Source organism: Fusarium vanettenii (genome assembly GCF_000151355.1).
Source record: "Fusarium vanettenii 77-13-4 unplaced genomic scaffold NECHAsca_213_unmapped, whole genome shotgun sequence".
Classification (NCBI taxonomy): domain Eukaryota; kingdom Fungi; phylum Ascomycota; class Sordariomycetes; order Hypocreales; family Nectriaceae; genus Fusarium; species Fusarium vanettenii.
Genome location: NW_003315678.1, coordinates 4,506 through 17,567, shown reverse-complemented (window position 1 = coordinate 17,567; position 13,062 = coordinate 4,506). Strand labels below are relative to the sequence as shown.

At 31.3% G+C, this 13,062-nt stretch overlaps 1 protein-coding gene across 1 annotated transcript; it reads right to left on the bottom strand.

The window, feature by feature from the left end:
- Window positions 1-2,342: 2,342 nt before the first annotated feature.
- On the bottom strand, window positions 2,343-3,536 carry NECHADRAFT_64954 (uncharacterized protein). The gene is made up of 2 exons (XM_003039015.1): window positions 2,899-3,536; window positions 2,343-2,796 (listed from the first exon to the last, which is right to left on the bottom strand). Exons 1-2 carry the CDS (start codon window positions 3,529-3,531, stop codon window positions 2,554-2,556), a joined length of 876 nt encoding a protein of 291 aa, XP_003039061.1. The 5' UTR covers window positions 3,532-3,536; the 3' UTR covers window positions 2,343-2,553.
- Between the last annotated feature and the right edge of the window lie 9,526 nt (window positions 3,537-13,062).

The following is a 13,062-nucleotide window of genomic DNA, read 5'->3' as shown; positions in this document are numbered from 1 at the left end:
GCTATGCCGGCTCGCTAATAGCTTTTAGTAGCTATAGAAGGCTGCGAGGCTATTGCCTTAGAAGGCTGGCCCTTCTAACCCTTCTGCTATACCTTATGAAAGACCCGTAGGTGCTCTCTAATTCGCCATAGCCTAGAGCTAATATAGAAGTAGCTAGGCTTAAAGGTATAGCGGAAGCCCTATTACATAGGCTCTCTAAGTTATGAGATAAGAGGGCCTAGAGGAATAGGCTTAGGTAGCCCTATAAGGTCCTTCTGGCCCTAAAGAAGATTAAGCTTAGTAGTTTACTCTAAGGTAGGCTTAATCTCTTAGAGGGAAAGCTAGTAAGGCTATTAGTAGAGGTATTATTAAATTTAATTAAAAAGAACTATGGTTTTATAGGTCTTATAAATTAAAAGGGAAAAAGCAGGGATATAAGTAAAATAATCTATAATAATAAGGCTTATAAGTAGCTAAAATATAGGTAAAGGTAGAGGTTAAAAGTAGATAGTTAGGAAAGGTTAGAGTCTTTATAGAAGAGTAAATAAAAGAGGAAAAATAGAGGTTAAAGCTTATTAGCTAAGGAATTACCTTAGCTATAGCTAGCGAGGTGGTTAGTATAGCTAGGTACCTAGGTTATAGCGGTAGTTAGGGAGTTTTAGCGTAGCGCTAGCTATATTAATTACCCTATTAAAATTTCTCTTAATTTTCTTTAAAAATTAATAATTAATTCTAAAAAAATACTATAGGAAAAGGGATTTTATTTTTAAACTCCTCATAGCTTAAGGTTATATATATTTCTTTTTATAACCTTAGCCTTAGTAGAATCCTCTTTTTTAAAAAATATCGGCTAGTTAAAGAAAAAAATATCGGCTGCCCTATAGTCTACTCGCATAAAAAATTTCCCCTATAGAAAAAAAATATTAGTAGCTTAGCCGACGTTTTTTATAGATAATAGGGATTTTTAATATATATATTTATTTAATATATATGCTTATTATATATATTATATATATAATAATTAAATTATAAAAAAATAATAATAAAGAAAAGTTAATTAAATTAAGTATTTAATATTTAATATATATAATAAACTTAGTTATAATATAAAGACTTATTAAGTAATAATTAAAATATATAGGGAAAAATATAATAAATAGTTTTAATTAATTAAATAATTTATAGTATTTTTATTATAATTTTTAATACAAAGGTTAGGATTTTTATTATATTTACTTATTTATTTTACTTACTTATTAAGTATATTAGTTTAACCTTAATTATTATTATTTTTATTATATATAATAAGTATATACTTTTTAAATAAAAAATTAATAATATCTTAAAAAAGTAATATTAATTTTAATATATATAATCTTTAGGTTTATATAATTAAAATAATAACTTATATAAATAGAGATTATTTTATAGAAAGAGAGTTAATAATAATAATAAATATAAAATATAATCTTAAAATTAAGAACTTTAATTTAAATAAAAAAATAACTTATCTTAGAAAGTTTATATAAAAAAAAACTTAATTAAATTTAATTTAATATTATATTATATAAGAAATAATTATTAATTAAAATTATTTACTTATAAATTTAATTATAAATAATAGCTCTAAGAATTAAATTAGAAAAAATAAGATTTTATATTATAATTATAATAAGATATAAATAAAAAAGCTTAATAAAATAACTATTAAGGCTAAATTAAAAAAATACTTATTTAGTCTTTTACTATAGGACTAATAAAATTAAAATTTAAGCTTAATAGTCTTATCTTAAATTAATAATTTAGAAATTTAATCCTAAAAAAGACTTTAGGTATATAAGATATATTTACTATACTCTTTTATATATTAATTACCTTAGCTATTAATATAACTTAATTAAACTTTAAATCCTTAAGTATCTTACTAGATATAACTTATAGAACCTATTTTAAATTATATATTATATTCCTCTATTCATCTAAACCTAGTATAACTAGTTTACCCCTTAAGTATTATATAATTATTATAAGAAGTAAAGGCAAAAATAGCTTTCTTAATATTATAAGAAATTATTAAGTAGATTTAAGGCCTAGTAAATGGTTTTTACTAACTTCCTGCCTCTAGGCATAGTCAGGTTTTTCCTAATAGTTGACAACTTTTATCCTAGCCGCCGGTTTCCTAACGGATCCTAAATCTGCATTCAGAGTGCATATCGATCCCCTGGTTGAAGTTGAGGTGCTGTAATAACAGGAATTGCTAGCGCCAATTCATGTAGAGAATGCAGAGGCTAGGAGAAAGGACAATAATTGAGCAGGGAGGCCCTGTTCCAAAGCTCTGCTCCCTGGAAACCACTCTTTTGGACATCTCTAATGAACAGATATAGTTCCCAGGTCTCAGCTTTGTATGTATTATGCTACATTCTTATGTTTTGCGCTGGATGGTGAAAGTCGATCAAGCAAGACGTAAAGGAAAAAAAACCTCTTAACGTCCAGACGCCGTATAGCTAGGTCAAGTTTCCCACTGGGTGGCCATCTGCCGCCGCCTCTCACAACAACGACTACCTAAGCTTTGGACTAATCCTTCCACTCCGGGAGGAACTCGCCCCTCCCAAGTAGAAGCTTTACCCTATAAGCATCCTCATTCAGAATCCCGTCTTTGTCCGCAATATACTCCGCCACAGTCTTAGTCGAGTCCACATACCTTCCTGACAGAAAGTCCAACCTTCCGCTCGCCAACACCACCACCATACCTGCCGGCATTTGTGGCGTATCGAAAGGTATGTCTTTAAAGAAGCTTACCACTGCCTTGGCTGACTTCTCTTCACCCGGCACGTCTCTCGACACGTAACTACTCCCCTCACCTCCAGATTTCCCTTCCGCCGCCTCCGCGAAGTCTGTATAGAACCTCGTTCGAATCACACCCGGGTGGAGGCTAAACGTCCGAATTCCAGCATGCTTGTTCTCGTGGTATAAGATTTCTGCCAGCCTACTCACTCCAAGCTTGCCGATCGTATAGCTACCCATGCCCTCGGTGGCATGGGCGCCGGCGCTTGACGTGAAGATCAACGTTCCGCCGTTTGAAGATTGGCGCATGAGCGGCAGGGTGGCGCGCGCCAAGTTGAACGATCCTTGTAGCGAGATGGCAACCGTGTCCCACCAGATGGTCGGTTCAGACTCGTGCACCGGCAGAAACTGTGGAGGACGGCCCGCGTTCATAAAGACGACGTCGATGCGGCCAAATTCATGTGCTGTCCTGTCCACAAATTGCTGCACAGCCGAGAAATCAGTAACATCAAGCGCGGCTGTCCGCACCGCGAGAGCTGGGTTGATGGCGCTGCAGAGGCGACCTGTCTCGTTAACCTCGGTGAGTTCGAGAGCGAAAATGCTCAGGGACGAGATGGCTGTATATGCGAACAGTTCAGCTGTGGCACGGCCGATGCCTCGACCGGCACCGGCAATGATGACATGCTTGTCTCTGAGCGAGTTGGCAAGCTCCTTGTTCTGGCGAGGGTCAGAGTCGAACTCGCAATCGTGCTTTTTGCCCAGAGTCATGTTCGTCCAGGCTTTGATGTAGCAGTTGCCTGAATCGACAAGAGCTTAGGGTCAGGACAGGGCGGAAATATGTATAGCGCCACGGCTTGCGAAGGAATAGATGCGGAAATCCCGAGATGACCAACGTTGGACGAAAACTGCCCGTTGCGTGTGCTCCGAGGTACAGAGCTGTCGGATCTCTCGGCGAATGCAACCCCGCGATCGCTCTATAGCGAACTGCCGTGTCTCGGCTCGGAAGCGTCGGCTTTTTATGAGCGGGGTCTGAGTCTAGTGTTTCGGGAAGAACGGATCCGTTCACTCCGTCTAGATGCCTAATGCACCCACCTTCCGGGAGCCCGGCTTTTCGTCCCATGAAGGTTTTTGAACAGCTATCATCAATTTTGCCAGCTTGCTTGCTCCCTGTGTTTTCGTTTTGCGTCTACTAGGACTTTCATCTTGACATTTAAGCTCAAATCATAAAACCAGTCAATCTATAATGCCTTCCTCGACCACACTGCTTAATCTACTGAAAAGCTAATTGCTCCCTTATGGTCTCCATAGCTTATAATCTATGAATATCATTATATTTCTGTATTAATTTTATAAATAGCAGTACTGCATACACGTCTGATAACTACCGTTTGTGTTCTTTATCAGCTACCACGGTCAGTCCCCTTATTACCTGAACTGTGCTCATATCTTGGAGTGAGTGGCGAGTCTCGCCTCGGTCAGCTGAGTGCCGCGAAATTTCCTGATTGAGACAATAGCCGGAAACACCCCGTGGGCTACTGTACAAGGTTTTAGTACACACTTAGATAGTCGCGTAAAGAGCTACCTGATAGAGCATGTTTCTGGATACCTACCTAGATAGACTGTGTTTATTGATATCACCTGAATTCAAGTCCTGAATCCGGTCGATGTCTAAAGCACCCCTCGTAGACTTAATCTAAACTTCATACATCCCATTCTAGTCTCAAGGGTAGTAATAGTACTGTAGTCCGCAACTTATCTAGAACACGACTGAACAGATAGAGCGGATTTAGCTATAATCACGTGCCTAATAACTACTCGGACTACGAGGGAGTTAAGTCGTGCTTTATGGTAGCTAGAAATACAATTCCCGTGCTACAGTGGCGGCCCGAGACTAGGGATTATATTTTCTTATGTTTAATAATATATGAATAGCCTTAAGAAGGCTTAAATTACTAATGTCAATTGATTAGGTTAAGTGCTATTTACTGATGGTCTTTTTATTAGAATCAGACTTTAATTCGTGGAGAAGTGAGGTAGCTACGACGTGTGAGGCGGTTATAGCAGTGACGCAGTTACAGGTTGTAATGCCCCCTCTATGATGAACAGAGTATGGCCAGGTAACGTGACGGCCCACCCTTTCGCGCTACACCCTTTCGCGCACCTATATCGCGATGCATGTTCATATATACTCTATATATATTCTTCTAACGTACTTGAAAAGTGTCAGACAGTACGTGTATTTGGTCCATTGGTTGAACCAATGTATTCGTGTTGTGTTCGTGTTTTGTTCGTGTTCTCGTTGAGTATCTGCCCCTGAAGGACCCTGCTTTTAATCTTAAAATCCTTGACCTACACAAGACACCCCAGCATATTCAACAGTTCGCTCAACATGTCAGCCTACATCCTTGACGAATGGCACGCACTAGAACCACCTTGTGGCGCCGTCCTCGGCTCTTGAGATGACGTACGCGTTGCGTGGTGGTCGACATGCCTTCTCTCCAACCCACTCAACCAAAGGTGGCGACTTGGTGGGTTTCAACGTCCACACAGCCCTCGCACGGGTGGCTCCGTGGGCGGGGAGCATCCGCAAGTGCCGGCGCCACCGCCCGTCAGATGTGCCCACAAAGTTGACTATAAATGATGTGCATGTTTTGAAAGTGCCAATGACTGTTGGGACAAGAGCGCTTCTGAAAGTAAACCTCCCCATCTGTTTATTATTATTATTATTTACTGTTATTATAGCTATACTACCTAATATACTTTCCAAGATATCTAAAAGCTATGGCTAGCTTCGCCGTAGGTTCTTTAATAGGCGTATCCCCGATATTTATCCTACTGAGATTATTAGCCTAATAACTATGGCTAAGGTCGTAACCGCTATTAAGATAGTATATAAGCGTGGCTAGAAGATTAGCGTCTACTCCGGCGGGTACTTATGTCAAGCGGGATCCTGTATAATAGCTCTGAGGGTGGTCACGTGAGACCTGTGGCTAGCTAATCTCCGGCCACGCGGCTACGCTAGTCCTAATCCAGAAGGCCACATCGCGGCCCAGAAGGGAAAGAGAGAATAGCCTTAGGGATAATAATAATAAGTAATTATAATAGATTAAAGGATAAGCCTATAATTAAATAATTAAGAGTCTTATATACTAATTAAAGAGAATTAATTAAGGAGTAAACTAAAGAGCTTTTACTAAGTAATCCCTAAATAATAATAATAAATATAAATATTAAGCTAGCCTCTAATAATAACTAAGTAGCCTAATATAATATCCTTAAGGTAAAGATAAAGAACTAAGACTTATAGGATTATATTAACCTATTAGCTAAGAATAAGCCGATTTTTATATTAACCTCTCTAGTAAAGTTAGAGGTATAAAGCTTAAAGAAAAGAGGACTTAGAATAAGGTTATAAGAGGATAATAAGATATTATTAATATAAGGCTTAAGTAATACCCTCTAGGAAGAAAATATTATCCTTAGAGATAATATTAATAAAAGCCTAAGAGCTAAGGCTATCTTTAACCTTACGGCAGGCTAATTATAAACCTATAGCTCTCTTTAGATTCTCTATAAGTACTTCTACTTAGAGTATATAGACCTAAAAAAGAGAATTACTAAGATATAAGACTAAGTCCTAAAGATAATTAATAAGCCTTTTATTTATTATTATTACTTAGTAAATAATACTTTTAATTAATAAATTAAGTCCTTATATAAGGAATTCTTATTTATAGTAATAAAATAAAAGAAAAAAATAAAGAAAGAATATAAGAATTACTTAGCTAAGGCTTATTAAGGCTACTTAAATATAATTTAGTCTATTAATAAGTAAATTATTAATTAATATAATTTAATTAATAAGGTAAAGGATAGAAATTTCTAAGAAGCTAAGGAAATAAATTAATAATTCTTAGATCTCCTTAAAGTATTTTATTTATCTCTCCTCAAGTCTTAGATCCTTACCTATAATATTATAAAATAAAATTATATAAGGGAGAATACCCTTATAATAGCCCTTATAATTATAGATATAAAGATAGCCCTAAGTAACCTTTAAGAACCTCTAAGGAAAGGAAAAATTAGGTATAGAGCCTTCTTAGCGGCTAATAGAGAATAATTAAAGGATAAAGAGGAGCCCTAATAAAAAAAGGGCTAGCTTAAAGTAATACTAAAGGGGAGGAAAAGAATTAAAGACGCTAGAGATATAAGGAAGTAATTAATATACCTAGCCTATAATAGCCCTTACCTATTAAAGAATTATTATAGTATTTTCTTAGAGAAGAGGTATTAAGGTTATATATTAAATACTATTAGGGAAGAGGTAATAAGAAAGAAGATAATCCTTAATATTAATAGCCTAGCTAATAAAATATAGAAAATTAAGATAAAAGGATTAGCTTAACTAAGATTAATTAGCTCTAGTAATTACTTAGCTACTCTTATAACTACTAATTATTATCCCCTCTAGGATTATATCTTATTAGACTTAGGGGCTATCTTATATATCTTTAGGGATACCTTAAGACTTAGGAACCTAAGGGTAGCCTAGGTAGGCAACTTCTTTTAATTAGGGATTAACTAGGTGCCTATTAATAAGTATATAAAGGCTATAATTATATTAAGAATAGCCAAAGGGGCAAAGAAGAGGTTATAGCTCTAAGATATAGCCTATTGCCTTAGCCTTATAATAAACCTAGTATCTTTCTTAAAGCTATAAAAATAAGGCTTTTAGTAGGATATAAAGCTAAGAAGGAATTACTTAAGGAGAGTAAATAAAAATTACCTAAGAGAGATTAAGGAGATTTAAGGATAATAAGTTCTTAAATATAGAGATAAGCTAGTATAAGGCTAAGTAGCTCTAATAAGGCTAATAGCTAATTAGGCGCTAAAACCCTTTTATTAAAATCCCCTTAAAAGAGGACTTATAGATATATAAGTTATATAATATAAAGGCTACTAAGAGGAGATTCTCTTATATAGTATAAAAGGCTTAGATACCTAGGGCTAGATATCCTCTATTGCCTTATTATAGCCTTAAGGGGTATAAGGCTATAAATAAATACTCTATAGAGGCTAGAGAGGATTATTATTATTAATTATAATACTTATAATATAGAGAAGGCATAGAGGATAATCTAGAAGACCCTATAGGAATTAATTAGGGAGGTAAGCCTAAGAGAATATATAATATTAGATTTCTATTTAATAATTTAAGGCTATAATAGCTATATATCTATTTAGATTTATATTAATAAGGCATTAGGCTATTTATAGGACTATTATATATTAGATTACTATATAGAGATTATATTCTTAGTAATAAAAGAATTTCTTAAGTTCTTAGAGATATAATATATACTTATAATAAAGGTATTTAAGTATAATAATAAGATTATAGAGATATACCCCTAAGTAATAGCTTACCTCTAAGAGAGAGGTATTAAATATAAACCCTTAGCCCCTAATATATAGGCATAGAATAAAAAAGCTAAGAAGGTTAATATAATTATTATCTAAAAGGGCAAAATATTAAAAGTAAGAGCTAAGCTCTTAGAGTACTTATAGCTAGAAATAATAAAAGTAGCTATATATTTATATAATTATATATTATTAATATAAAAAGGAAAGAAATTATTTTATAAGATCTTTTACTTATAATATTATATTATTAAAATAATAAAGCTAGACCTTTTTTATCTCTAAGCTTTTAGATATAAGGCTTATGCCCTTATTATTAATACCTAGCTATAAAGAAATCGCCTATAAAGGCAAATATTATAAAGATAGATAAAGTTCCTTATAAGATATACCTCTAGTAATTCTTTCTATATATAAAATTTACTTTAATAAGAGATAATTATAATCTAAGATATAATATTTAATAAGAAATAATTTTTTAATAATAAGATAAAATCCCTAAGGGATAATTTATTTAAGGAAAACCTCGAGGTAATTTAAAAGAAGATCTAAGAGCTTATATTTAAATACTAAGAGATAAATTAATAGACTTCCTAAGCCTTAGATAAAGAGCTAAATAAAGTTAATAAGATAAACCCTAAGCCTAATAAAGCGCCGCTATATACCTCCCTTTTAGACTTAGAAGAGGAGTTATAAAAAGAAGATTTACTTAGGGTAAAGGAGTATATATTAGCTAAGTTTAAAGTCTTCTCTATGCCGCTAGATTCCTTATTAATAGCTTTTATTTATGCCTAGGCTATTAGCCTAGATATAAAGGGGTAGAATAAGGAAAATATATAGAGGAAAAATAAAAGAATTTTAAGTAAAAAATATAAAAACCTCCCTTTTAATGCGATATTCTTATTAGGGATATTATAATCCCCGAAGTATAAAAAGGATACCTACCGGAAGGTACTTAGAGGCCTAGTTAGCCCCGAGATACCCTCGCTAAGAAAAAAATTAGCTTATCCTCTAGATATAAATATATAAAATACCTCTAGGAGGGATATAAAGAGCCCTATAGCTATTAATAGAAAATAGCTTAGTATTAATATATATTAAAGGCTATTAGAGTAATTTCTAAGTTTATATATAAGGTTAAGAAGTTATTTATACTAAAATATAATATATAAGGCCAAGGAGGTATATCTCTAAAGCTATAGATAATTAAATTTATAGGTAAAGGTCTTAAAATTAATAATAAAAGGCTATTAGATATTTAGCTATTACTAAGTATATATATATAAGCTAGATAAATATAATAAATTCCTTAAAATCAAAGCCTATCTTATAATCTAAGGAGACTAATAAGTAAAAGATATAAGAGATATATATATTATTACCCTTATAAGTATATTATTTAAGACCTTAGTTATTATTATTAATTAATTTAATTATAAGATATTATAATATAATATAATTAATACCTTTATATATATTTCTTTAAATAAGAATATCTTTATAAAGATATTAAAAAAGTATTAAAAGTAAAGAAGAGTCTTAAAGCTCTAAAAGGCCTTTTATAGACTTAAAAGGTTATTATTATTATAATAATATTATTTTAAATAAGGCCTCTTATAAACTAATATAAAGAGAATACCTAGAGAAGATTATTATTAATTAAAGAGAGAAATTCTTTTTTTTTTTTTATATAGATAATTATATATTATACTTCCTAAAGACTAGGCAAAGAGAGGTAATAAAATTAATAAGCTACCTATAAGAAGCCTATTACCTAGAGAAAAGAATTCCCCTCTAGTAATTTCTTAATATAAAAGTTATATAGGACTAAAAGAGCTAAAGGCTTTAGCTCTTATAGGCTATATATATTAATAAGATCTACTACCTATTAGATAAGCCTTAACCTTAATTTAAGATATTTATATTAATAATATAAAAGGAATTCTTTTTATATAGCGAGCTTATAACCCCGGGGAGTATTAAGCTATACCTTAGGAAGGTAGGCATAATTATATATACTACGGTAATAATATAGCTAGATATCTCCTTTATAGCGAGTAAACTAATAAGATTTAATTAGAACCTAGGCCCTTAATATTATAAGGTAACTAATAGAGTTCTCTAGTATTTATTTTAGACTAAAGATTAAGCCCTTATCTTTAGAATAGAGGATAATTCCGAGGAAAATATACTCTAGATAGCTATTAATATAAGCTTCGCTAATAATATAAAGGATAAAAAGAGCTTATAGGTATTTATTATAAGGCTATTTAGAGGAATTATAGCCTAGAGAGTAAATAAGTAGAATATAATTATTACCTTAGCTATAGAAGTAAAACTCTTAGCCCTCTCTTAGGCGGCTAAAGAGGGGATCTTTATAAGTAGATTATTAAGCTCCCTTAGCGTAAACCTTATAGATCTAATTACTTAGCATAGACCAGCTATAACCTTAGCGAGGGGTCACGATCTAATATAATAACTAATAGATTATATGCCTTATAAAGGCTAAGCTTATCTAATTATATATAAAGCTATATTATATAGATATTTATAACTATTAGCTAAGGTAAGAGATTAAGGAAAGAAGAGTAGAAATAAAGTATACCCCCTTAGGTAAGCTCGCTACTAATAGCCTAATAAAGGTTCTTCTATTAGATATATTTAGATAATTATATACCTAATTAGGCCTATAGGCTATGCCGCTATGGCTAAGGTAAAAAGTTATCTAAAAGTAAATAGATTAGCTAAAGGGATATAAGCTATAAAAATTACCCCCTAAGCATATATCTAAGTCTAACTCGCTTAATACGAGTTAGACTTAGGCATATAGCTTATTTTTTATACTTTAATATAAAGGCATAGGTTTAATTCCTAATAAAAAGCTTTATTTTTATTTTATTATTAGTTAAGAAAAATAAAGAGATATCTAGCGAGAAGATAAAAGGTATAAGATATATTATAAATTTATTATAAAAGGAATATAAAGCTTATTTATATTATTAATAATAAAAAACCTTAAATATTAAAACTAATATATAATAAAAGAGTTATTTCTTAAGAAATATAAAAACCCTAGGCATAAAAAGAATATTATAGCTTTTTCCTTTTAGGATAAATTATTAGAGGGAGAGCTACTTAATAAGCTATTTAAGGAATTATTATTATTATTATCTCTATTATCTATATTATTTTTATTACCCTAGCTAGTCTATTATTACTAAGTAGGATAAGCTCTAAGAGCTAAACCCGAGGTAGGCTATTTATAGGTATTATAGATAGGGGGCTTCCTAGTATAAGAGATAAAATAATTAAGGGCCTAATTATTATAATAATCGCTAAGTAGCTTAATAAAACTAATATTAATACCTAAAGTAATAATATTAATATTAACCTCCCTAGGAATATAAGTATTCTTATATTAAGTAAGCTATAAGATAGCTTCCTTAAGCCTATAAGCTAGGGAGCTATTAAAAATATATAAAGAGGTAATAATTATTACTTAAGACTAAATCTTATTTAGGGATAAATTAATACCTACCTAGAAGTATAAATTAAATAAGAAATTAAAGCAAAGAGAGACTAAGGGATTATAAATTAACTATATAATAAGAAAGGTTATAATTTACCTTAAGGAGGCTAGCTCTTAAAGTATTATTTTATTCTTTAAGGTCTCTTAGGCTAGAGCCTAATAAATAAGCTTATTTAATCGCTTAAAGATAGAATTCTAAGCTAAATTATATTTAATTAAAGCGGCTATAGCCTAGCTAATTTAATACTAAGATTAATTATTAATATTATATTAAGTATAAAAGTCCTTAAGAGCTATTTAATATATCTAAGCGGTGCCTAAGAGCTTAAGAGGAATCTAATAGAATTAATTATAAAAAATAAAAATTAAGGAAAAAAGACTTATTATATTATATCCCTTATAACCTTAATTATAAAGAATATAAGTCTTTAGCTTATTATTAATAATATATATAAGTATTAATTCTTAATATACCAAAGTAATATAATATAAATAAAAAGCCTTATTAATAAAATAATTATTAAAGATATAATTAAGATTATAAGAAAAATAAATTAACTTAATAATATAAGTAAATAAAAAAAATATAATAATAAGAATATCTATAAAGATAGGGAGAAAAATTAATAAGAAAAATTAAATTTAAAGAAAAAAAATAATTTTTTAATTAGATTCTTTAGTAAATCTTTAATAATCTAAATAGGCAATAAAGATTAAAGCTATTATAAAGTAGGGCAAATAAAGATATATTAAAGGAGATAAAGGTATTATAAATAGCGCCTTAGAAGGTATAAAAGGGGTATAATAACCTCTTAGAGACTTAATAGATTAGAATAAAAGACTCTATATAAAGGAAGCTATTTATAGATAGCCTAGGTAGCGAGAGGTAATACTCTCTCGCTAAAGGGGCATATTAAGTAAGATCTTATATAATAGCTCTAAGGGTGGTTATATAAGACCCGTGGCTAGCTAATCTCTAGCTACGTAGCTATACTAGTCTTAATCTAAAAGGCTATGTCGCGGCCTAGAAAGGAAAGAGGGAATAGCCTTAGGGATAATAGTAATAAGTAATTATAATAGATTAAAGGATAAGCCTATAATTAAATAACTTATTCTTTTATACTGCGCTCTTAGAAGGTAGCCTCTTAATTAATATATATAACCTTAACTAGGAGATTAAATATAATATTATAACTAAGGTTATTATAATTAGTCTAGGTTATATAGTTAAGGATATAATTAAGTATCTTATAGCCCGCGGTAGATATTTTCCTATTGGTTACTCGCGCTCTATTGCTATTAGAGGCTTCTTATTTGCGGGCGGGTAGGGATATTTCTAATATAGATAG